At 36.3% G+C, this 27,697-nt stretch overlaps 1 protein-coding gene across 1 annotated transcript in view; it reads right to left on the minus strand.

Annotated features, from left to right (window-relative positions):
- The window catches only part of VPS35L (VPS35 endosomal protein sorting factor like), a 56,901-nt gene that overhangs the window by 12,385 nt on the left and 16,819 nt on the right, over nt 1–27,697 (minus strand). The window contains exons 13-26 of the mRNA XM_035548907.2: nt 26,420–26,497; nt 25,669–25,791; nt 24,409–24,455; nt 22,378–22,489; nt 22,023–22,139; nt 21,665–21,718; nt 21,173–21,253; nt 20,292–20,354; nt 19,167–19,252; nt 17,364–17,444; nt 14,677–14,740; nt 12,755–12,853; nt 11,840–11,917; nt 10,925–11,039 (exon numbers count right to left, since the gene is read on the minus strand). Of these exons, the coding sequence (XP_035404800.1) occupies nt 10,925–11,039; nt 11,840–11,917; nt 12,755–12,853; nt 14,677–14,740; nt 17,364–17,444; nt 19,167–19,252; nt 20,292–20,354; nt 21,173–21,253; nt 21,665–21,718; nt 22,023–22,139; nt 22,378–22,489; nt 24,409–24,455; nt 25,669–25,791; nt 26,420–26,497 (1,198 nt within the window). The remainder of the gene's footprint in view (nt 1–10,924; nt 11,040–11,839; nt 11,918–12,754; nt 12,854–14,676; nt 14,741–17,363; nt 17,445–19,166; nt 19,253–20,291; nt 20,355–21,172; nt 21,254–21,664; nt 21,719–22,022; nt 22,140–22,377; nt 22,490–24,408; nt 24,456–25,668; nt 25,792–26,419; nt 26,498–27,697) is intronic.

Raw genomic sequence — 27,697 nt, forward strand, 5'->3', positions numbered from 1 at the left:
TTGGAAAAACTAATTCTTCTGACTCTTATTTCGCTTCAGCACGTGAGTGTTTGAGAACTTCTGAACTTCTCAGTGCCTGCACACAGACTCCTTCAGTCAAACCTCGTATTTCCTTTTATCTTGCACGTTTAATTTGAGGTGAAGGATTGTTTTTTATTTATTTCAAAGAACATCTTAGTTTACACAGGCAACCCAAAGGAAGGTAAGTGATCTGTCCTTTCCTTTATTAGAGGAAGGAAAGCAGCAGCAGATGTTCATTCTAGCACAAGTAAATGAATTGCTATCATTTCCACAGTTGTCTCTGCAGAAAAAAAAAGTACGTGCCCCACATCACCATATAATCAGAATGTATGACCAGACAAATGAGAAAGCATGTCTCAGAAAATAGTCTGCATGCCAAAGCATGCACGTCTGTGCAGGGAACTTGCCTTCTGTAGTTATTTTGTAAGAGGACAGGAATGATCTGTGCAGCAGTCTCTACAACGAAACAGAAGAGCTGCAGAGTACCTCACACCTGCTCTCCCAACCATCAAAGTCCTAGAGGTTCTCCTCAAAACTTACCTCAGCCCCAAACTAAAACCTCTCGTCTTCACAATGAACCACCGCAATTTGACCTGATTTACTCTTCTCGGCCTCCTGACATTGCTGAGAATAAGAACTGCCTCCTCCCTGGTTGAGACGAGCTACTTCATTAGATCTGCTGGTGACGGCAGCACTCCCAGCCCCACCCTGGAGGCTTGCTGGGGATGAGGAGAGACCCGTCCACACCACAGAAAGCTCAGCAGTCCCTGTCATTGCAACAAGATCCTCAGTGCTTCCATTTTCTTCTTCCCTAACCACAGCAGCCACAGGGCTGCTGCATCCCTGCTGTGGATGCAAATGGAGATTTGACTGCCATCCTCTCAGACCCACCACTGCTGCCTGGTTGCATCCACAGAGCCCCCTGCAAGTACCCAAATACTGTCACGCCTCAGCACAAAGGGGACACTGCAGGGCTCTGGCTCCCTTGCACTGGATTCTCCTTCTTTGCCTCGCCCTCCATGACCCCAATGCAGCAAGGTAAGCCAAAAAAGCAATACAACATAAAAGCAGTTAGTTGCATTTTCTATCAATGAGGACATTTTACTTAGGCACATCCAGAAGTTCTGGCAAAGGGGAATATGTGAATACATTCATTCTGTTAAGAGTACTGCCAGCCTTTGCTAACCACAAAATTGCCCTCATGCCGGAACACCTACAGCATACTCAACCAAAGTGTGTGTACTTCATAAGAAGCAAAGAGAAAGTGAATTCACATTAATACAAAGGTTTTATTAAAGATTTTGCAGAAAAGTAACTGTCTGCCAACCACTACCGCCCTATTGTTTTGTGGAAAAGTGACAGGCTATGTATCACATGCTCCAAGTTTGGAGTAAAAGTTCATTTAATAAGTTGTCATGGAAGCACTGGCTATTTTCTTAATAAGTATGAAAAAACATCAGTATTTAATTTTGAATTACATTAATTATGAGGTTATGCAACAGTGCTTTCTCTGCATCTTTTAAAAGTCAATTTATAGAGCTATTACTGTAGACATACTTCAAGATAAAACCACGCACCAGCTTTTCCTGGTTTCCAAAAGGTGCAAGGAGCAATCTTAAAAGCACCAAAAAAGCCACAGTGATGTTTTGTTCTTGATTAAAAACAAAACAAGAAAAAGATGAAAAAGGCTTCGTCCAATGAGGGATGCTGTATTCTTACCTACCAAAAGTAGGATCCTGCTTCTAAAGTGAACCACTGTTAGGTTGGTTAAGGGGAGAGCAGCCTGCTCATTACAACAAATCATCATGATAAAGTCTTCCCAGACTGCTGTTAATATCTTGTGCAGTGCACCGAACATGACAAACTTCACGCTTCGCTAAATTTATCCTTTCAGTGCAGCTCCTTCATTTGGGTTGACCATAATCCTATAAATCTTTCCCCTGAGCTTACATGCTGACCTTCAGGCTAGGGAAACTAACAGTCACACCCAAGACAGCACTTCCAGTAATATTCTGCTACAGAAAAAAACAAGTGAGAAAGCTGTTAATGTTTTGTTATATCAGTATTCATGATGGTACCTACCTGCGTTTCTATGTATCAATCTTTGCATACAAAAAAATAACTTACATTGTACTTGCTGCATCTAGGACAGACGAGTAAATGGTACTAATTGAAGATTTCAGGCAAGCAAAAAACAAAACAAAACGAAAAACCCACACACCAAAAAACAGGGAGAAACAAAGCCATTAGAGATAGGAAAACAATTAAGCTCCCGAAGTATACCCTCAATGAGTAAAAGTGAGTAGGTTCAACATACCTACACGAACTATTTTTAGTCCCAGATACAGTTACAAAAGGCTAAGTCTATCCAAAGGACAAAAACAGGGACCATACAACATCATCTGCATTCCCTATCACCTTCATGTCCTACAACACTGTTAAGCCTGTCCTCGTACTTCAGAGGTTTTGCTTCCACATCCAACAGATGTTGGAACTTGAATGAAGCCTTATACTCTAGTGCAAAAATGAATGGCAAGCAAGCAGGTTTTTTCACTGCTGTTGTTTTTAAATAAATTAGCACATTGCTGGTTTGATGACAAAGCACTGCAAACATTTGGAACTCTCTTAACATTGCTGAGGCCACTGTGATAGATTTCCCACATTACTGAAATGCGTTTTTCCCTTAAGCTATTGAGTTATTGAACATTTCCAGTACTAAAACCCTCTAAACATCACTCCCAATCCAGAAACTACAAATAATTATTTGAAGTAACAAAATGAAAATGAATGCACTGCTGTTTGGTGAACTGGAATGTACCACGTTAATCCATACCATGAATTAACCACACACAGAGATGTAATTACGTGGATGAACCTTGCTACTGCCAGTTTGAGGAAAAGCTTGATTATAAAACTGATTTTTGCAAGGCCTTAGTACTTCCCGACAAAGGCACACAGAGGCATAAAGTCATACATGGAGATCATAAAGTCTGAGCAAAAACACTGGGTAAAAGATGTTTTATTTTTAAGCTGTAATCAGTAAACACAGAAACAAAGGACATAAAAAATACAACCACAAATTTCAGCCTGCCTCTCTAAATTCCATGTAATCTCTAAGGACTGTACAGTAAAATATCATCAGTCTTTATAGAGAACTCCACTAGTTAAAAAACAAACAAAACCACCACCACCAAAACCAACCAAACAAACAAAAACCCCACCATGATACAACACTGAAGAGTCAGTATGGTTTTTGCAGAGAGAAATCATTCCTCCAATCCCTGAAGTTTTCCACAGAACCTGGAAGTCTGTGTTAAGGGTTCCAGCCAACGCAAATACTTGGATGTTTAAAAAGTGTTTTACAATGCCCCTCCGGAAAAGGCTTTAAAAAAAAAAAAAAAAGAAAAAAACCCTACCCCAAGGTGACAAAAGATAAGAAGGAAGTCCTCTTAAGGATTAATAACTTAGTAAAGGATGGGGTGGAGGGGGAAAAGAGCAGGAATAAGAGTTCTCAAAGTAGAGTGAAACGACTACTGAATTTCTTAAGGTTTTGCAGAAAGACACATCCTTCCGACGAGCTGGGAAGAGCAGTGAACAGGGAGGTGACAATGTTTGCAGAGTACTCCGGAACATGACTGCAAGGAGTTGCAGATGGAGCTCATGATTCTGAGCAATAAAGCAGCAGATGAAATCTAATATTAGCACGGCATGCGGGGAAAGAAACAGCACTTGCTATTACTATAGAAAGATAAGCTCTAAATAAGCTATTTACACTCATGAAAGATTTTGGAGTCATTATGGTTGGTTTCCTGAAGAATACACCCTGAACAGCTGTCAAAAAAGCAAGCAATTATAAGAATCATTAGGCCAGTCATGGAAAACTAAAGTGTCGTTGTATCATTTATATAGCTGATGTGCTTTTGTACCTAGAATACAGTCCTGACCTTCCCATTTCCAAAAGGATAAAGAGAAGATTAAAAAGGTGCTACGGCATGGATCTGTTTCCTCATTAGAAAAGACTACAAGGACAAAAATTCTTCAGGAACCTATCAACTTCAACTTCTCATAGGTAATGTAGAAAATGAACTGAGAATGATTGATTTCCTTAAAATATCACTAGTAGATCAGCTGCACTCACATTTCAAGAAAATCCCAAAAAAATCCCTGTGAAGTACATTTCAAAGTAGCACGTAACTGTGGAACTCAATGCAACATGAAGTTACAAAGGCCAAAAAGTAAAAACTGGTTACAAATTTAAATTCATAAGGATTGGTCCATCTGTTTTAATAAATACCATGGTCCCCAGGCACCCTGCACTGAAGGCTGTATTTAGACCAGCTGCAGCTGAAGGCTAGGACACATCGTGCTGCACAACCACCCCATGCAGCAACAAAGGCTCGGGGAAGAGTGGCTGGAAGCTGCCCGGCAGAAAAGGACCCAGGGGTGCTGGTTGGCGGCCGGCTGACCACGAGCCAGCAGTGTGCCCAGGTGGCCAAGGAGGCCAAGGGCATCCTGGCCTGCATCAGAAGTAGTGCAGCCAATGGGGCGAGGGAAATGATGGTCCAGCACTGGTGAGAGCACACCTTGAATATTTTGTTCAGTTTTGGGCTGCTCACTACAAGAAAGACATCGTGTTGCTGGAATGTGTTCCAGGGGATGGAGGGGAGACCTCATCACACTCTACAGCTACCTGAAAGGAGATTGCCTTGAGATGAGCATCAGTCTCTTTTCTCAGGTGACAGGTGAGAGGACACAAGGAACTCGCCTCAGGTTGTGCCAGGGGAAATTTAGCCTGGATATCAGGAAGGATTTCCTGATAGAAATCCAGGATATCCTGGAAAGAGTGGTCAGGCACTGGAACATGTTGCCCAGGGAAGTGGTGGAGTCGCCATCCCTGCAGGTGTTTAAGAGGCATGTGAAGTGGCACTTCAGGACATGATTTAGTGGGCTTGAGTGGTAGGTGATGGTTGGACCTGATGATCCTAAGGGCCTTTTCCAACCTAAATGGCTTTACAGTTCTATACAACTATTGTTTTTCCTTCATGTTCCTGGGAAGTCCTCAAACCTAACTGTAACCAGAAAAAACTCTTTAGGTTCTTATCTCTTTGAACTCTTTAAGTCAAATCCTCTCTATTTATATTCTTCACATCTATAAAGATTTTAGATTAGGAAGGAAATTTTACTAATAAAATTGTTCTCTAATAGTACTGAGAAAGTATGCTAAAATATGATTAGAATATGATTTTAAAATACTCACTACTAATTCCATACTACTCTTTCTCCAAAGTGTGGCTGAAGCCTGACTTGTTTAGAGAATATTCATGGAAAAGTAACATTTTCTGAAGTAGAAAACGAAATAATTTTGCAATCCACTAGTGAAAATGTGTTTCGGTTAAATTTAAAAAACAGCCCAATGAATATTTAGAAGCATGTTAAGCACTGTATGCTTCAGAATTAAAATCTGCATTTGTTAAAGCAAATATATGCATCAGTTGATTCTGGGGACAGACTCTCCATTTTTATCAAATTTTTGTTTGACAACATTACGTTTTAAATAAGTCACACAGAATCAATTTAATTACTTTAATTCTGAAGCAAGGCAAGGATTTCACAAGCCTTTAAGATGAAAACACCACTCAACATGCATTACCAGAATGTTGCGTCATCTCTACCCACCTGCTGAATGCTGTGACCAATAATTAAAATCACGCTGTCTGTTCTTTGACAGCCAAAAGCAGCATTTCCACAGGGAGGAAATATGTGCAATTAAAATAATACCTATGTCTCAAAATCCAAGAGTGACACAATGAAGCATGCATTTAGTCTCAATTTAGTCCAAGCACTCCCTATGACAGAAAGCATGACTGATGAGAATTTATTATTCTATGCTGGCAGCGTGCCTCTACAAAGCACAGTTCTGTGACTCAGTTAAATAAAAAGTAAAAAAATAAAAGAGAAAGCGCACACAATTTCTGGAAAATCCAGTGTCCTTCTTCCTAGGGTGGGCTCTTAATAGGCCCTCCAGAGATACAAGTAATGGATCCAGGAAAAAAAATCCCCTAAAACTTTCTGTAATTATAGATCCATTTTATTTAAAGCACTCCTTGTGAGCTGGAGACAAAAGAGATGGTATTCAAATTTAATACATTTTGAACAGCATACCTGGACAGACATCCATGTGGGTGAAGACTCACTGTACTAGATGGCCCTCCAAAAAAAAGCTTAGTACAATCAAAGAACATATTAGAAAGACTAATTCTGTTTCCCTACTCCTGCTCTGCAGTTCTTTCCAGCATTTGTTCCAGGTTATCACTGCAGGGAAGAGCAGGTAAACAAGAGACAGAGCCACTTGGAAGGCTCGGTAAAGATGTAAATACTTTCTTTTTTTTTTTTAAGAGAAGGAATAATCAGAAGTTCCAGAAAAAAAAAGAAAAAAATATTTTCCAATGTTGTACCTCAGAAGCAGACACAGGATCTGCATCCTTTGTAACAATTCATCTCAATATTTCTACCTGTGAGTCAAGTTAAAATAACCAAATTTTAAGCCCACATTGCCTACAGGATTCTTTGACATTTTCATATATGCTTGATGTGCAGAAATAATACATACTAGATCTGTGTTCAGGGAAATTCCTTGCATTTGTACAGTTAACTAAGGAAGTCGTTTTCTGAATATTCCTTTCTAACAGCAATGTCAATTTCAGACAGTGTCCTTCCTCCCTCCAGATGCGGTATTACAACACTGTATTGTAGAACTGATCCAAAATAAAAATAAGGCTGTTTTTCTCTGGTAGATTAGTTTTGATTTCTGTCCTCTCCCCACTGGTTTTATAGAACACACTAGGTTTAAAAACAATTTGTAAGAACTTTTGGAGCCTACGTCTCCAAACCACGCAATGAGTTTTGTCATTTTACATTCTTCATTGTCCTCTGCCAAAACTCTGAATGCTAACAGCTGCGTACAAGGTCAGTTTATTAATATTGGCCTTTTCATGCACCTACAAATTCATGTTTCTGACCCAATTTCACTTGTATTAAAGAAAATCTATTCCAAGAAAAATGACAGTTACGGTTCTAATACTTAAGTACTTCGGTGAGTTCAACCAAGCACCACACAGTTGCTTTGATTCACTTGTTGGCAAATCTCAGCAGGCAATCCTTGGACCCAAAATGGAACAATTAGACACTGAGAGTCTCCTGCTGCTGCCCCTTCATACTGAGAATGAGACAGAATACAAACATCTTCAACTGTAACCGGGTTAGTTGTGGCTCTCCAGCTGATGGAGTTTATCAGTGCAATCCTCAGTTCAGCAAGTTCTATTCACTGTTACGATCTGTACATCCTCTTTATAAGAATCTTTTTAATTCCCCTTATCTACCTCAAGAGGTAACTTTACTCCCTTCTTGAGTGAGATACCTCAACAATTTAGAGAAAACATCTTATTATCTACAGAAGTCTACCCCGTAAAATTCAATTTTATTACATATTTAAGTGAAAACTCAACCAACTGAAATAACTAAACTCCCTGTAGGACTTTATTTTTTTTTTTTAATTTTAATCCAAGAACTCAAATTGCTAAACACAACAGCTGGAATTCTTAAAGAAAAACTATATGCACATACGCATGCCCTGCTACTGACTGAGCCATCAGATCAGGTACATTGCCTTCCAGTTTTATTTCTCTTCCCAGTTTTGAACTGGTTAAGCTAGTTCTGATCAGGAATGAAATAAAGGTTACACATAAGACAAGATTTCACTTCCTAGCATAATACTCTCATTAACTGCACCCTCTTAAAACTTCATGCCGCATTGGTTTTAACAGATCAGCATCTATTTGGCATCAGTTAGCTGACTGGATTTGAATTTGCTGTTATGAATTAATCATTACTTCTTACACACATGAAACGCATTCTGTTAAGATGCGGATTAAACTGTGTTAAAAGTAATTTTCAAGAACACTTTAGCTGACTACAATACACCAGAACATGCAAAGATAGCTCAGGAAAATGTCCGAAGACTGGTGCCACTGTTGTTTAACTGTTTAACAAATGCTAAATTACTCATGCAAACGACATGTCTCTGAACACAAATTATGCCCCAAATAAATTTTCTAAGGAAGCAAAAAAGTGTTTAACAATAAAACCTTGCTAAATGAACCAAGTTATTGAACATCCACCAGTTTAGAACATGCTTCATTTCCACAAAAGCTGAGTTTGACCAAATGTTCCTCTCACTAGCTTGGGGGTCTAAAATTCAGAAGAGAGTGGTTAATAAATAAGCATTTTCAAGACTGACTATGCATACACCTGCTACCTTAAAAGATTTCAGAATGGGGATGCCTATTCATTGTTTAGTGAGTGCACTGCATTCACATGTCAGACAACAGCTGTGCACATTCATAACCTCTCACACACAAAAAAAAAGGACAGTTGTTGGGGCCCAGCAGTCTCAGTTAGACAAGACATAGGTCACAAAAACAGCAGAAAAGCAGTTTAGAAATTGAAAAAATTTTAAATCACAGAGTTGGTCCCAACAGTAGCAAAGCACAGTCCTCAAAGATTGAATATTACAGAAAAACTGCTTTGGATTTGTTTCCAACAAGAGATACACTGCAACACAGCAGCAACAACAAAAATTGATGCAACAGAGAAGGTAAGCTGGTCAATTAAACTAAACACTATAGGAAGAAAAGAGAAGTCCATTTTTGGTTAACTCAGTTATGTACAATAAAACTGCATAATACTAATTTCACAACAACCAACTTTGCAGATCTTTTATTTGAACAACATACTCGGACACAACAGAAAGCTTTACTCTAAATCCCTCGCCTTTGCTGTACGGGCAGCACTGCATTCAAAACAAAGAAATACAACAGCCATCCTGTACTAAAAAGTCGTAATCAGCATCCTAAGTCAGCTTGTTTGTGCAGCTGGAATTTACTGGTAAATGCAGAGCTTGGAAAACATCAAACTGAAAAGGAAACCCAAGTAAGCGAATGAAAAGATATATTCACCTTTCATTCATACGACGTCGCAGAAGTCAGGCTGGGTAATGAATCCCTGCTCTGTCTCTATGTAAACAGGAATGTAGTCCCTGCAGTACATTCCCTACAGCAGTATTAAAAGGCTATCTCAGACATTTCCACTGGCAGACCCATATCAAATTTCGATGCATCTCCTTACTTGAAAATCTATCCTTTTCAATATTCTGCGCGCATCTAATTTCTGGCAAGTTAAACCTACTTGAAGCATTCTCTCTTTACTTCCCATAGACAAGGCCTCTCCAAAGGTCTAATCTATGATTTTTGTGGCAGAGCACAAAAAAATCCAGCTACAACTTCAACTTTACCACGTTCACACCTTCCTCTGGCAAACATAAGAATGTTTTGTGACTTGAAGCAACAAAGCTTAGCTAACAAGACTTAAATACACTCAGCCTATGCTTCTTTTCTTCAAAAGAATGCCCGATTGACCTCTGCTTCAGTAACCATAAATATTCACATGTGGCACAGCAGCACAATATTATCTGGCCCACCATACCACAGTGAGGCAAGGCGAGCACAAACTCACGGCCAGGTGAGCCATCAAGCATATAAAAGGGTCAGCCTGATAGGAAAAATGCAAACTCCAAATATCAGAATTGCCTGTGCACAATGTCAAATTCAGGTGGTTCACAATCAGATCAACTGTCACGTGTAAAAAATATACAGATATTTATGTGCACACACACAGTTCACCCTGAATTTTGAATATTCATTTCAGGAGCGCTAACAACAACAAAACATGGTAGCAGTAAGAGCAGAATGAAACAAGTGCAGAACACACAAGGACAGTAAAGATGTAGTGGTCATAGGTTAAAATCATCACAACAAAAATGTTTTTAATTGTCTCGTAAAGAAGCACAGAGCTAAAACACAGAATTAATAGCCACAACAAAGGATGTTGCAAAGTAATCCTGTGTGTTATTTTCACTGTTACATTGAGAAAAGCTATAGAAAAGCATTTACCATTAGAAAGTACGCATTTCAAGTTGATATTAGAATCGCAAAACAAAGTAGAAAGACAACATTTTGAAAAGGAAAAGAAAGATACTGGAAACAGTTAAAAGTAGGAGAAGACTTTCAGAATAGGTAACTGTCTCTCATTTGCAATATGAACAGGAACAAGATCATGTTTAAATAGTGATACATATGTGATGCTCATACTGTTGTCAGAGTAGCTTAATTTTTTTCCCCAAATCACCTTTTGTCAGAATTTCAAATTACTTAAGACTGAACAAACAGGATGGCCAAAAACTGTACTCAGGCCCTGTTTCAGCCAATAATTCAGATCAAAAAAAGAAAATACCTTTTTCATTCTTCACATTATCTGGTATTACTTCTTCATTTCCTTCTGATACAGTGGCATATCTTTAGCTGAGTGTTTATCACTCCCGTGCTTTGATAGCAAGTTTCTAGTGTCATTGGCCTAAGTTTTAAATCTTTTCCAGCTCTTTCCGTGATTTTATCAGCCTGTGCACTACTACACAGATTAACTAGGTTCTTTCACAGTTAGGTTAAAGCATATTATTTGCTATTAGAGCACTTGGACAATTATGAAGGAGAAAAACATTCCATGTTTCCATAATTTTAAAGTTATTTAATTTAGGACAACCTGCCTCACATCCACAACTATGTTAAATAGAGTCAGCTGTCTTAGTTATTTACTCAACACAATTAGTGCTGAAACTGAAGAGTTGCTTTAATATTACAAGTTTTCATTTTAACAGTGCTTAAAACAGGGCTGTATTTTAATTACATAATAAATATACTTATATGACTTATGTTTTCAACCAAGTTACTATTCACAGCTAGAAATATTTCTGAAATAGGAAAACCTTTAAGTAAATAAACTCTTGTCTTACCTTGTGAAAGGCACTGATTTGCCAGAGCAACCTGTCCAGAGTGTAGATACAGATTAAGGCGTGTGAAGATACTGCTCAGAGACGGAATTGTAATAAAGCAAAAGGCAACACAAGCCTAAAGCAAATAAAATAATAAATAAAATGAACAAAATTCCTAACTCAGAGTTACAGCAATCATTACTGATTATATACCTGATTAGGAAACAAAATCTGTAAATCAGTTTAGGGAAAGACTTTCCCTAAACAGCTAGTATTATGTTAAGTCCAAAATCAGCAACTTCAATTTTCTCTTTACTATTTCAATAATTATATTTACTATTAATGTTATTACTAATAGATTAGATCCAAATTTAGTCTGTGACTCTAGCTCTAACAGTCCCTCTCAAGTAACCAGCTTGTAGCTCATGACCAAAACCTAACTAGCAAAGCAGATTTCTGGTCCTCAGGGACAAGTTGCGTATCAAACAGGTCACAGCAATGGCACTGTATGTTTGGGAGGAAGGAGATCTAGCACAACATGCTGCTGATGTAGACTCACTGGAGCAGCTGAAACATCTAGATGGAACAAGTGGCTCCCAGGCATACAGAACCTGGCTAATGTCACCTTAGCTATTCTCTGTCCAGGACATCATGTGCAGGTGCTGCCAATGAAAATCCATTCATTAACCATAGCATATGCAAACACCTTCACAGTACATGAAGATGAAATTCATCTTAGTTGACGTGTTTCAGGCAAGATGATGGGAATCCAGAAAACTTGAATAGCCTGTGTGCATTTCAAAGCTCATATGACAATAGCTGCAGAGACTTAGAAGCACTAAAATCGAAAGGAGCACTTATATCATAGAATGACTTACTTTAGAAGGGACCTTATCTGCTTAGAAGGCAGGCTCAAAATTTATTACTCAGACCTACCCTGACAAACGCAGCAGTCTTTCTGGAATGATTTCCTTTCATCACCTTTCTTGTTTCCATTGCTAGTTGGTTCACAGACTACACACGCACACACAAAAAAAGAAAAACAACAAAAGCAGAACATTAAGAAAAATGCACAGATTTATTAGGTCAGTTGCAAATAAACTGCACATTTGACTGCATGCAGTTAGAGAACAGAAACTGTCAAAAGGGGCCCAGATATGGTGTTCCCACTGTATTATTTAGTTTTTACTTCCTCTCCACTTTGAGAATTCTAGTGACTGTTCCTTAAAGCAAATGTGATTCCGAAGGTTTGTCAAGATAGATTTGTTGATTTATTCAAGAATTTAGATCATCCCTTGTTTCCCAGCTGAGGTGCTGTCATCATCACTTTCCTAGTACAGAAATCACCATTTCTAGCAAACTCATTTAGTAAAAAACAAAACAGGATTTAAAAGGATATACGATTTATCGTATCATACAAAGGAATCGGATGCAGCAAGTGCTCACCTGTCATGTGACTCAATACAGAAAAGCAATTAAGCTTCCCAATCACAGCAGGATTCTGACTATGTCTGCAGACCAGACACAGTCTAATCTCTTCTAGATGGAGGATTATAGAAGAGAGAACCCAAAATCTGAATGCATAAAAGTACTATTTATTTTATTGGCCATGAAATCTCTCCCAAGATAGCTAATTTTCTTTGGAGCAATGATAACATGCATCTGATTTTCAGAGTCAAGCAAGAACTTCAGTGAATTTGGGGTGATAAAAATGAGAGACGAGATCAAAGTCTACTTTTAAAACGCCTGATATAAAGACTTCAAATACTGCACAATAATCTGGGCAGGGAAATGAGAGAACTGCAAATATAACCCTAAGTATTAAGATAATGTAGATAAACTATAGCTTACATGAATCAACTGGACTAGAACAGGCTCCAGATTGCAAAACATTGATCTGGCTTCAACATAGAAACTCAGCTGTTGCTCAAAGTCACGGCCAAATGAAACCTATAGAAGAAACAAAAATTTATTTTACCATTGTACAACCATTTAACTGCTTTCCAAGAAAAACCTGAAGGTTTTGCTGTTTTTTTTTGTTCACTTTCCACATGGTCTACTTAACAAACCAAACACTTATCAAGAATCAAAATTTATCTCCTAGATTTGTGAAAAGTAGTTTGAAAATTAGCAGAATTCATGATACTATGGAACCAGGAATATAGGGTTGGTATAGACTATACTTAAATGAAAAAAAAAAAACACACACAAAAAAACCACAGAAATAAATCAGTGAATCTGTATTCAGATTCCTAATTCCCAGTCATTACAGGGCCTCAAAGAAAAATGATCATTTTTGTAACTAGGTATACCAGTAGCAAGAGTTTTTTTCCTCAAGTTTATTTAATAAATGTTTATATTGTATGGCAAAAGCCTGTAACCTTGCATGCTGGCAGGAAAGAAAAGTCAAAAACAGCCCTTGTGTGAGAACACCCTACTTCCAACCCTTCGGATTTCAAAACTGAGCACTGTCAGCTAGAGTGTCTCAGCTGTCAATCAAAAGCCTAGCAAGAGAAACAGTCTCCAGACAGTCTACATTTATGTATTCAAATGGATCACTTTTTTTCTAATAAGAGTAATGGTTGCATTATTCCTTATTTCTCAAGTCACATGTGAAAGAATTTGCCTTTAAATTCTGTAAAAACTTGCATTTAATCCATACAGTGAAAGATCAAAGGATCTGCACCAGATTGCGTTGTGTTACAGACAATCCTGTGTTACAGACCTAACTGTCTTGCCTTTCTTATATTTGTGCAACTGCTGATTCTCTAGCCCTACTCTTAAGAAAATTTCTCTAAAAATATAACATTTTCCACTAAAAAGCTTGGCTGTAAGAATGACTTATAACTACTTTTCCCTCCATATCTTAACGTATTCCTGTTTAAAAATTGTACCAAGTCATTTTGCTGCTCTGGGATTCTTACCCCCAGACATGACTGTAAAGCCACATCAAATATTATTCAATGTGCGAAATCCTCTAGAAGAAAATTGTACATTATATTGCATATAACCCTTAATAAAGAAAAAAATATATTAAAAACATTCTATTATATAGCTAAATATGAAAACTGAAGAGAAAACAACCATCTAGAGATAAATTCACAGAATTACAACAAAGAATAAAGGGGACAAAGAGACAAAGCCTGTCAGCTATTACTATACAAAGAAAAGCAAGGTTGAAAGTACCTAGTTAGAGAATAAGAAGAGCAACAACAACAAAAGCTTACAAATATCTCCCTAGAACAACCTGACATCTCAAACACAAGGGACGAGAACAAAAGATTTTACTGGGATTAGAAGGAGGGAAGGGTTAAAAATTAATTTCAAGTCAACTGGAGTTTTAGTGGGACTACTGATTTAATGATAGAAATGATCTCATTTGTAAATGAGATAAATGGTCTCATTTAGGGATGGGTAGTGGGATTTCACAAAAGCGTGATCTCTCTGAGGCTGTAATATAAAGACTGATTACTGTTTAGCTTTTAAATACTTAGCTTGTTTTACATGAGATTAAAAAATAGCAGAAAAAATGATTAAATATACATGTACAGTTTAAACTAACATACTGCACCATGCCAGCTTCACCACTGTATATTTCTTTCAACACTCACATACTTATTTCACTAAAATACACTGGTTGGGGTTTTCAACAGTCTTTGGCAAGTCATATACCGTCTCTAATTTAGTTACATAGGCACCTGTTTCTCATGGGGATCTCATCAAAGTCCAAGCTGTAAGGTACTCCCCAACAGTTGCATACAATTGTCACTCACCATTTTTATGAATCCATTTATCAAAGCTGCTAACATTCTTTTCTCATCCTCAAGTGTCAGTGCACTATAACAGAAAATGTACATGGCAAATTTCTGAATATTGCTTAACTATTTATCTGTAAATGTTCGAATGATACATGCTAATTTATGCAATTTTATGTCTCTATAAATTATTTATTGCATACTAAGACCACTAATCTCATAATTTTAGTTATAAAATGAGAACAATTTTAATGCACATATCTTCAAGTCAGCCATGCACCAAACTAAATTTCTAAATTTAAGAATTGTAAAAATTGCAAAGTCTTTAGATTTTACAGAAACTTAGATTCGGCATGAACAGAAGCTAGCTAAGCTAAGGTTCTTAACTGCAGCAAGCAAGAAAATGGCTTCAGTCTTGTTACAACATGAGAACTTGAGTAGGAACTGGTTATAAAATCCTAAAGAAATTAGTGAAGCCATTTCTAGGAGAAAAATCATCCTATTAACGGGGAAAAGCTTTTAATATGCACTTAAAATAGTATATAATAGTCAATGTGTTTATTTTAGAAAAAACAATATTTACTTTTTTTTTAATGACTAACCCTGTTACATAATTTAAAAATTGTCTTTAACATCACCTTGTTACTAAAACATCAAAAAGGCAGCACTGTAAGAACTGATACATAAAAACAAGATTCTTTTTACAATTATCAGGGATACCTATTCTATAGAAAGAGTCTAAATCTTATTTGAAGCAAATTTACATCACATGAAAATCCAGTAAATCAAACCTGTTTCACTGAAAATGGATAAATAAAAAGATAAATAACAATTAACTAATACAATTTAATCTTTCTACTATTGTGTAGTTGGCTCCAGCTTTGAACTTTAGTGTAGCAATTACCATTTTCCTAGCGTAGACACCAGATGGGAAGAGGACAATACTTTTATTATACAAATTCAGTAAAGGAAGAAAGAAAATCTCAGCATGATTAGCTCATTAGGGCACTGCCAATCAAGAGAGTCAACTGATGGGCTCTGAGAGGCTCAGAAGAGTTGTAATGGGATCTCCAGGTCAATTATAGGTTTCCAATTCAATTTTGAATCATACCACTGCCAGTCTAAAGGCTGTCACCCTCCAACAGCTGTTATTGGGTTAATGAGTCCTACACAATGGGCTGGGAATTTCCTGAACCAGGATGCAAAAATAGATGCAGGAGTTACTTTAACGTAGTTAGAATTATGATGATTTGCCAATAAAAGATGACAGACAGAACCGAGCAAATGATGTACATCATCTTGTCTCAGCTAAAAGAACTGCTGGTTTCAGGAATTTTAAGGAGCTCCAAAAACTAGCAAAACTGTTTTGGCAAAATGTCGGAGGAAATACCAAATATGGCTTGCCATATACTGCTTCATTTTTTTAATAAGTTGTTTTAGCTTCAATACATTCTTCTACTTAAAAGGTTGAAGAGGCTTTTAGTGCAACATACAGACAAATGCAGTGTTCTAACTCAAAATAAAGCACTCAGACTGGTATAAATTGAAATTGCATGCCAAACCTGACTTCGTAATTGACAATAAATCTTGTACTCATGGCATATCAAGGCTGAGAAAGTTACAAGTTCCTTTGAAGTGCCTGCCATACTAAGAGGCTCTGGGTTCAAACCAGAAAGTGTGCATGCGGGGTAGTTCTTGCTCTTAAGAGATAAAATTTTCACACTGGTAATTGTGGTTCTTTTTTCAATCAGATGCAGATTTCTGTGTGATTTTTGGAAAATAAAACAAGCTACTAACCACATTTGTTTTCCACATTACACAGAAGTTTTTGAAATTTGATTCACAAGCATCTGGCTCATATTCTAAGACACTCTACTTGAAACTTACAAAAATGGAACAAAACTTAACTGTTGTCATAGTCCCACATTTGGCGTACAAAACCCCCCCCTTTTTTTTTTTTTTCCCTATTTACACATCTTTTAAATAAATATTAGCTGAAATTACAGGTACACTGTCAAGTCACAATTGCTGAGAACTTGGCATATCAGAAGGCATCTGGCACAGAAAATAAAAGGCCCTGACCTTTACACAACTGCCATTCAAACGGGGGGTTTGCAACAGGGCACAAAATAGATCCCTAACAACCTCAGCACTCAAAATCAAGGGGAAAAGGGAAGAGGAGGATTTAGGGGAAAAGATGATTCAAAAGCTTCTCCCTTGTTTTAGGTTCCTTTACTGATGTTCCTAGAAGTCTTCCAGCTGTACTTTTAAAGATTTCACACCCCTTGTTAATGGCTGAAAGCAGGGTATAAAGGTATAAATTAAATATGGTAATCTGTGCTTTAATAGGTACATATTCATTTAAAGCTCATAAAATCTCTTATTCACTATAACTCAAAGATGACACTGGTTTCATTCCCAGAAATGTTTTTTTTAAATGTTTTTGAGTGTCTTTGCTTTACCAAAAACCTCTACAAAACTGCTGCTACTTCCCTTTTAAAATTCTGTTTCAGTATTCCATATAAAGCACTAATTAAGGAACAAATAGTATGTGCTACCACTTCACCGCACAGCTCTTCCCTCACTACTAATTGGATTCATGTCTTAATCCACCATGAAAACAGTCTCAGAAGTGTGAAACTGTACACCAAGCAGCCAAACTTTGCATAAATGATAGTTATTAATATGAGTAAAGTTAATCTTACTTCACAGAGTCATGCATTGTCTTGCAGATATGCAGAAGAGCATTGAGTATAACAGGATCCTTTGTAGATTCCTGCTGATGCCTATAAAATGTTTTAGAAAAAGTGATGAAAAATCCTGCGCTGTCAAAACGAGAAACAATGAACAGGACACCCAACGAGTAATTCCTACCAGCAATGCAGTAAGACGCTAACAATCTACAGAAGTTTTATATTCCTTTTTTTTTTCCTAGCCTTCAGGAATTCAAAGATCACATGGCTAACAGACGTAGAGTACTAATTAATACCAGTCAAGAAATTTTATCTTAATACATGCAGCTTTACTGCCAAGCCATGGAATCTAACTTGTTAAGGGACACAACAAGCTAGACATGTGATAAGTTGAATCAATCTAAGAATGTCAAAACAAAACATTCCTAGATCTACCAAAAGTAATATAGTTTATCAGGTACTGATGAACAGACAGGATGGATAAGTGTCATGCTTAGGTACAGAGGTACATGTGCACTACTAAGATGAGAAGACTCAGTGAGGGATCTCATCAAAATATATACATACAACCACCAAACCTAAAAGCATAGCTAAACATTTAGACAAATGGAGTAGATGCATAACATGGCAGTCAATTGCCTGTCCTCTCTTATTTGGTACCTTGGTGGTAGAAAGTAACACAAATATAAATACTTGTTTTCCATACACAAAAAAGGCTCTGTGGCTACCTAGTATTAAAAGCTTTTCATTTCAATTGCTTGGAAAGAAACATCAAAAATGCGTAAAAACTCAAAAGCAGGTTTCCCTCCTTTTAACTAGAACTGGTTATCACAAATTTAAACTTCTACCACATGGAGGACAGGACTGAAGGAATCAATGACCAGTGTGTCTGTTCATATACTGAGTATCTAACCCACTTAGGAACCCGCACAGCATTTACCATTCCCTGTGCTTTTTCTGCTGTTTAAAGCTATCTTTGATTGTATTTCTCACAGTCGAATGCTGCAGCTTTTCGCTAAAAGGCTATTTCCTTATAAAGTTTCTGCTAACAAAAACTTCTTATACTGAGACTGTGTTACATCAGTTCTATATTGGGCAGAAAATGATTATTTTCATATTCCCCAAACTAACAAATGATGAAAAAAAAAAACAGAAAAAAGAGTATTTTGAATGCATGAAGATGTTTTTTTTATAAAAAGTAGAACTCAATCCAATCTCTCTCACTGAATTATCATAATTCAGCATCTGCCTGCAATATCGTTATTTAAAAATAAAAAAAGTGATAATTTCTTTTTCAGAAAAACACCTGATAATTAATTGAAGAAGTCTGCTTGACTTTTACAATATTTGAAGATGAAGCCTCATCCTCGAAATTCATTTTCAACTGGGGAAATATCTATTTTTTCCATGTAATGGAGCTTATAACAAGAGTCTGCCTCTCCTCTCCTCCTCTTCTGTTACACCAAGGTAACAGTTCTGCACTGTGATATCAGATGAAATACAAAAACATTTCATAGGCTAACTAAAGTGACATAAAATGAAAAAGGCTCAGGGAACAACTGATCTGTTGGTCAATAGTAAGTCAGCATCAATGTATTACTTCAATTTTAGCTTTCAATCATGACCAGTTAAGCAGAGAATCAATAGATTAACAAAACTGACACCTGATTTTTTTTCCTTCTCCATACCCTGGAACATCCTCAACAAGCTAAGTGGACTAAACTAAACACTGGCTCAGTCCATCTTCCCAAACAATCTTTCAATCCATTGCCCAAATCCTCCAGAGTGCATTTAATCTGAATAATCTCCACTTACTTAATAAAAGATTCCATAATGCACTTGCAAACCTCCACTCTCACATTCTCCTTCTGGAACATATCCAGAAATGGCAAGAATTTCTCCTGGAAGTACAAATATATAAATAAGTAAAATTAGGTATTTTTACAAACAACACATTAAAAGTATAAATATTTTGGATAAGTTTTATAATCATAGCTGGTTTATTGAAAATAATTTTAATCTTTTTTTGAAGACAGCAACTTATCTTGAAGAACCATCTTTCCATTCCATGAAAGAGGGAAACAAATGGCAAAGCACTGATGGCTGAAGGGTTTTAGCAGTTTACTGACTGGAGCGATCCAAAATAAAATACTAAACCTGTTTGAACCAAATGTTGTGAACTATTAAAAAGCAATCATACACTTGAAACAGCTTAACATCACTTGAAATTCAGACATCTTTGGGAAAAAACATTACGGTATTAAAACAATTAAAACAGGCCAAATGCCTGTTTTCCATTGTGGATGTATCCATGGCAACTTAAGAAGGTCTAGGACATTCACATTTTCTTCAAAGACAAGGGCTTAGGTTGTTCAGACACTGAGATATGTAGTTTTGATATTGTCTCAAAAATATAGCGAAGGTAAGGTTTTCAGAATTATCTAAGTAACTTGTGAACAAGACTTGACTCCAAAGCCACAGTCAGTCTTCAATTTTATTCTTCAGCTGGTTTCAGCAATTTTACACCTGCTGTCTTCTTTCCTTTCTCTACCTCTTATGCATTCTCTTACCTAATTTTCACTTTGTTTCAATACCAAACCTAAATCCCATAATAGAACATAAAAACAATTATCAGCAATTACACAAACACACACGCACAAATAAATGGTATTTTATTTCCCACTGATTGTCTCTTATGCTGTAATAAAGTGTAGAAAATTGGAAAAGTGAAATTAAAATAATTGAATAAAAAAAATAAAAACATTGAGGTAGTAAGCAGCATAGAGCTTCCAAGATGTTTCTGCACTTATCTACTTGATAAAAAGTCCTCTTGCCATGCTAATTTGAAAACAACTTAGATATGCAAATCAGGTTAGCTGTCTTGCAAAAACAGTGCAAAATAGTTCCTCCTAAAAACTTATTAAGCATAACGTTACTTACCACTGAAAAAAGCAGAGAGAAATCATAGATATAGGTAATAACTTTCTGAATAATTGACTGCAGCTAAAAAGAAAAAGAAGAAAGGGAAAATGATTGTAATACTAGTTACATTAAAACTATCTAAACCAGAGAGTATTCTTCTCTGATCATTTATAGAAAACTGGTTTGGAAGACACTTCAAGTGTTCATTGATGCCACTTCTTTTCCCCTAAACAGGATCAACTACAGCTATGCTATTCCTAGCAGATGTTTTTCCAACATACTCTTCAGAACTCACATGAAGTGAGGGGATGACCAGCCTACCCAGGCTTTATTTGTTCTTTACTTTCTATAGTTAGGACGATTTTTCTGTTTTATAATCTGCATCCTCTCCAGTTCGCTTGACTAAAACAAGAAGTACAGTTTGTTAAATTTTCTTTTGTAAGCACTTTTTCTACTCTCCAAGTAACCACAAAACACTTCTAGAATCCTCTCCAACTAATCGGTATCTCACCTGACATACAGTCTCAAGAACTGGACACTACAATCCACTGAAGCCTTAGCAATGTTAAGTAGACGTAGATTTATCATTATTTACGTTTTACTTCTGTTCTCACAGGCTGCCATGATTGTTGATTTTCTTCAGTAGAATAATATTGTTGACTTGAGAATTAGATATTGCTACTTCTAAACACATAAATCATTGTTTTAACTTTTTTCCTGGACTGAGAGAGAAAAAGAGTAACAAACCACAGCATTATATTGTTCCAAAAAGCTTCCCAAATTATAGACAGCCTTTAAAAATAATTATATTGTTTTAAGAGACATCAGAAATGTTTAAGAATTAGTTTAATCTAAGAAAATGCACAGATTTTACAGATTTGGAAAAATAAGTTCTTTACCTGTGGGTAAGCATCTTCAAATGCTCGATCAGGAGTCATGTGTTTGATAATATCAGCCAAAACCGTATTGACTTCTCGTTTCTGTGTAGCGAGAAATAGAAGTTACAAAATACAGTAATAAAATCAGCATGTAAATCAAATGATTCAAAATCATTGGATAATTTATTCCCACTTGCCAGAGCATCAGCTTTCTAAAGAACTCCAGTTAAGCAAGGAATTTTAGCTATAGTTCTGGTAAATTCTTAGTTAAACTGCTCTGATAAAAGGTAAGAAATATCATGCAGGGTTCGGGGGCATGAAAGACTGCTTCAAAGCCACATCTTTTGTCCCTATTCATCTTTCATGAAAGGAAATGCATTTTTCGTACACTAAACAAGTCCTATAGACATCTTAAATACTCATAGCTGTTCTGTTTTTAATACCAAGTTACTAATACACACACTTAGTCTGCATCAGAAAACCTTCAGAGGAAGCAAAGTAATTATCACTTACCTTAAAATGTCTGCATGTATACTCCACCCACACTTCAGCGCAGTTGATATAATCCTAGAAATACATGTCTCTAATGACTACCAATATTTACAGGAAAGAAATATACGTGCAAAAATTACACTTAAAGTAATTACTCCTGAGGTATGATTCATGCAGACCTAAAGATCTAGCACTAATGACAAACTTCCACAACTGTACTGCTTATGTTTGTAAACAGAGGTCCTATTTTTTTTTTTTGTCAACTTCATGTATCTAGAAAACGTAAACCATGCCATGCAAAATATACAGCTTGCTGAACAATGGCTACAATTTTACCCTGAGCAAAGGATCAGTAGTGAAACAACTGTCAGTAACTCACCTGTGGATTCTTCAGCTTTGTTATAACCTTCCAGGCTTCATTTAATATTTGAAGGCGATCATTTTCAGGAGGATCAGCCAATGCCAAGTTTAATCCCAAAGAGCGAAAGAGGAGGTGCTGAAATATAATAAGAAAATTTAAATTTAAAGCACAAAACGCATGTTCGTCCAGCACTCCTCTAGCAGGTACAGTGTGCAGAAAGATTGTTTGGATTCCCCTTTATTTAAATAACATGCAACTTATGTCGGCAACTAGTATAAATAGCGTACAGATGGAAAGTAAAAGAAAAGATAAAAGTAGATCATAACTCAGCCAGACAAAAAATAAGTGTTATAAATTACCCCAGAAAAGTTACCTTTGGGAATCCAGATTCATCGCACTCTTTAATCATGCCAATGAAGTCCATAGACCTTGCAGCAATAAACTCTGCTCTGAAGGCTGACATTACTGAATTCAACAGCAGAGCACTACAATGAACATAAGACAAATCAATACAGTTCAACAGCAATGAGAAGTTCTTGAAACCCACTCTCCTTTTTGACTACAGTACAGAAGTACACTTGGGCAGGGCAAATCTCTTTAAAGTTTTTCTCACTGAATTAAAAAAATGTATGCATTATAAAAGTCAGTTTTCTAGTAGCAGCACTGTTAGGATTAAAATAAATCCAAACAGCAATTATACAGTAGTTGGCACTGATATATTTAGATATTTATAACAAACTGTTTAGACCTATGTTTGTATTACTACTGATCCAAACTTAAATGGAGGATTCAACTCATTACTGTAAAACCCACTTTACTGATACTACTTTGCAAATATAGGAAACAAAATCTGCTATCATTCAAAAGGCAATTCCTTTGGGCAAACTCAGCCACAAGTTAGCACAGAAGCTGTCTCACAATCCAAGCAACGCTGTGTCCTTCACTATTCTGAAGCAGACGCTCTGAATATGAGGCAGTTTACCTTGAGGGAAATTGTACAGAGCACTTAAAATAGCCCAGCAACCCTTCTGTTTCTGACTGAGCATTAGTGGTCCCACTGCAATTTGACTAGAATTTGCTTTTTTTTTTTTTTTTCATTAGACAAGTACTTTGAGTTCACCAGGTATGTGCTTTGCAATATAGACAAGCAGGCTGTCACTTTTCACTTAGATGGCTGCAACACAGTTCTCGGAACATACTGAGATTATTTAAAGATTTATGAACTGATGTGACTTGCTTTGTGGTATTTTGACAGCCATGAGAAGACATAAAACCACAGAACTCCGTTTTAAAGAAAACTATCACACTTTAAAGACCATCTCAACTGGATTATTCAATTTCCCAATAAAAGACATCCCAAAAACATTTAATTGGAAAAAAACCCACCTCATTATACTCATCATTTTGTGCTTCCTTCAAAGAACAAATGATTACAAAGATGAGACACCTGGCCCATCTTTGGAACAGGATGCTAAAAATTGATTTAAAAATATGTTCCACAAAACAAATCAACACCTATACAAAATAATTAATACAGCAGAGTATGCAGATTATTTTACCTATATTACACAGAAAATAAACTCATGAACTCACACACACTCATAAAATAAAGTCTTTCCTTCGTTTTTAAAATCACACTTCTACCCCAGTCCTTAGTTCAGTAACAGAATGCTAATGCTGGCAATTCCTCCTCTTTAAGTGATTAACATAATTTAGTTCCTCAGCCACTGCAGAACTAGACTGTACAAAGCACATCAGAAAAAAAAAAAAAAGGTAACTGAAAACCTTCATAGAACTCTGCCTACCTACCAAGTAAAACGAACAGAGATTAGCTCATGAGCAGGCCAAATCACATCCACATAGCTCAGAAAGCACATCCAAAACTTTCAATCTTCCTGAATTATTCACTTAATGTGATTAGCCTGCACGCAGACTTCAAGGAGACATTTGGGTACTAATTTTAGTTTCGAAAAAAGCAGTCATCTAAATAGTCTTCCAAAGGTGCCAGCTGCTTTACAACTTCCCTTGCAAAATGAATGTATGGGCTAACTGTAACCAGTGTAGGCGAGAGGGGAAGGAAAGGAAGAAAATCAGAGAAAAATGAAGCATAACCAGGAATCAGAGACACGGCTGATATAGAACACATTGTGCATCCTAAACTTTGGCTTAGGAGCAGCAACCGAATTAAATTAATTTAACTTTTGCTCTACAAGTAATCTGCCATACTTTAGAATTCATCTCTGGAAAATAGACCTTCATAATTATGATTTAGTAAGCTACAGGAAGAACAAAAGCTATATTGTGCATCCAAGATACATTTTCAAAATGGAGAGAGAGAGTTTTATTACAGGGACTCATGGGCACTCATTACAGACTCACATCTTCTGGATTACAGGATACTTACTTGTTCCCCAATTTTTTGCATCTCTCCATCATCTCAGTAAGCAGAACCTGTAAGAATTACTTACGAAAATTAGTAAGATTTCATAAATAAATTCAGCTTTAATCACTGTAGTAAAATCTACTAAAAGCTGTTTTAATTACCAACCCAACTCATTCCAATAATCTTGTCTTATCCTGTATTTACAGCACAAGCAAACAACAGTGTACTACAACATAAAACACACCTACTGGAATGGGTACAGTGACATTTTAATCAAAACCACTATTTTATGGAAGTCAAATTTGCAATCCTTCAGCCGTGCTATTTCTCAAAACGATTTCTATTTGCCACCAAGGTCAATTACCTCTGGCAGAAGAGATGACTATTACAAACCCTCTTCTGTAGAATGCAGAACAGACTGATTTGAGACTAAAATAGCCTCTTGACTATGTTAAGCAATTACGAAGCTACAGTTTACCCAAATCATTTTTATATCTGCATGACAGAAGAAACTAATGAATTCAGGAAATAAAAATTAAACTAGCTAAAGGACAGCAAGAAACAAACAGACATACTGCCTATGAATTTAAAGTGGTCTAGTTTGGGCTTTGGGGAAACAAACATTCTTCCTGTACAAAAGAGAAAAGCAAGCAGTCAGATCCAGCCCCTTTATACTAACTTGTACATTCACATAAGTACTGACAGATTTTTTATTTTTCATTTTAAAAAGAAGGGTTAGAGAAAGGATGGAAAGAGATTTAAATATTTGATACCACTGAATTACATAAGTTTTTCTTCCTCAGCTGCTTAAGCATTGTATTTTTTAAGGGTTGTTTTTAATACTTTTTTTGTAATTCTAAATAATTCTATATTATCATTCCAAAGAAAAAACTCAAACCTGAATATTGCAACAGTAAAAAATTGAGCAGTTGAGCTGAAATTGCTGTTGGTATTTTAAGTTGTGTCACTTATGATTCAGCACATTTTGCCACAGAATTCTGCAATTTATAATAAAAGGCATTTATGTTGCCTAAACTTCAATTTCATATTTAATACTTATGCTTCTGTATTGGACACCTTCTCCAAGAATTTCTAGCACAAAATACATGGTGTTTACATCAGATGCTTTCAGTGTCCTTAAGTTTTACGAAGCATTGCATCACCCCTTGCATTATGCAGTTAAAAAGTGGGGAAAAACGTAGGAATGAGTTTATCAATTCTTTAGTAAAACTAGCTCTCTACTGCAACACTGCCATTAGAATCAAGCATTAGCACACTTACCTCAGGAGCACGGTATGCAATACACTGTAAAATCCAGTCTATAGCAGGAGAGTATAGAGTCAAATACAAAGGAATTTCCACACACTGTACTATCAGCTGATTCTGAACTGTATCCCCATGAATCTGTTGAAATAAAAAACACAAAAATACATTGCAGTGAAGAGGTACTTAACCAGAATTATGACAAATTTTGCTTATGAACTGAAACTATGACAAACAAGATCATAAGATTGGATACTAGGAATATTTTCCTAATCAAGGTTTAGATTGGATATTAGGAAGAATTTTTTCACAGACATGGTGGTCAAGCATTGGAACAGGCTGCCCTGAGAAGTGGTGGAGTTCCCAGCCCTGGAGGTATTTAAGAGATGTGTGGATGTGGCACTATGAGACATGGCTTAGTGATGGGACTTGGTAGCTCACGTTGATGGTTGGACTTGATGATCTTGAAGGCCTTTTCCAACCTAAATGATTCTTTGATTCTATGATAAAGATGCATAGACAATCTGAGGCATTCCTTGCTAGCTGGGCAAAATACCAAGCTCACAGCATACATTATTAAAGCACAGAAACAAATAGAGCAACTGAAACTTAACCAGCATGAATGTAATGCTTCCTGTGCTACAACTGGGTACACGAATATCCCTAAATCTAAATTTAAGAACTTGAATTTTTTTTGAAAAGTCTTTATATGGTAGTTTGGTTAAGAAGTATATTTATGTGATTCAGAAAATAAAAAACAATTGCTTACTTGTTTAAACGTTAGAAGAAAGTCAAAGAAATTTTTGTTAAGGCTTTCTTTGAGCTGAGGTGCCACTTCCATCCCAACCTGTATTAAAAGAGGAAGATTTTATTTGCATCTATCACCCGTGCTCCTCCTCCAATTGTAAGACAAAATATATTTTCCAGAGGAATATACCAAGTCACATCCATTAAAAAAACAAACAATATTGAATCACATGCTTTTGATTATCTCCATGCTTGCTATTATAATCGAGTCCACTGGCAACTACTCTGAGGTAATTACAGCTGAATTTAAACACAGTTCTCACAACATCAACTCCATGTGTCTACAAGCAGTGAGGAAATACTAGTACTTGCATTACAACAGCCTGTATTCATTGTATTGCTTCATTCTTTCCACAGAATCAAAGATCTCAAATGAAAATATTAGCACAGATAAAGAAATAGTACTGATAAATAATAAAGGTTATTGATATACACAAATACAAGGCCTACATAGTAAAGCTGGAACTGCAAAGGGAACAAATCCATACAGAACTCTTTTCAAGAACACGGAAAATGGCAAAAAATGAAAACACAGCATAATACAAGAAGTTAATAACTGTTCAGCCTTAAATAAATAAAATAAATAAAATAAATAAATAAATAAATCTCAACAGATTAAGGATCCTCTCTTCAATCAGACTCAGATGTCTGAGTTTTTGGGATCCCTGAACATTTGCAATTCCAGCTCACTTCATCACAAAGCCCAGGTTACTGGCACAAATCCAAGCCAGTCATCTATCACTTCTCTTTACGTATCGTTTCCTTTCAAATTATGGGGCTAAAGAGAAATATGTCACCTCACTGCATACAGAACTGGTTCTCTGGTTTCACGCAAACGTTTATTCCCACGTTGTAAAATGCTGTGGCTTTAGACATCACTTACATCTGTACTACAGTTTTCCTATTTAAGGATTTATATTTTTGAAAATCTATTTTCACTGGAGAAAATCAGTGAAAATCCCCATCTTCACTGGGAAGTATTAATATAGTGTGTGTACCTGGAACACAAAAGATTAAAAGCCTTTCAATTGAAAAACTTCCTATTAAGTTTTCTTATTTTAAGGAAAAGTCAGGATTTGAACAACTGATATTTTATTTCAAGAAAGTTTTCACTATTTATTTTGTATACTCATCTTTATGAACAAAAAGGAGCATGCTAAGCTCTTCCTCACTAATAATCTATTAACAGTAAGTGCAATTATGTAGCCCTAACTCTTCTATGCATCTCTTTTACCTGTAT

Source organism: Cygnus atratus, chromosome 15 (genome assembly GCF_013377495.2).
Source record: "Cygnus atratus isolate AKBS03 ecotype Queensland, Australia chromosome 15, CAtr_DNAZoo_HiC_assembly, whole genome shotgun sequence".
Classification (NCBI taxonomy): Eukaryota; Metazoa; Chordata; class Aves; order Anseriformes; family Anatidae; genus Cygnus; species Cygnus atratus.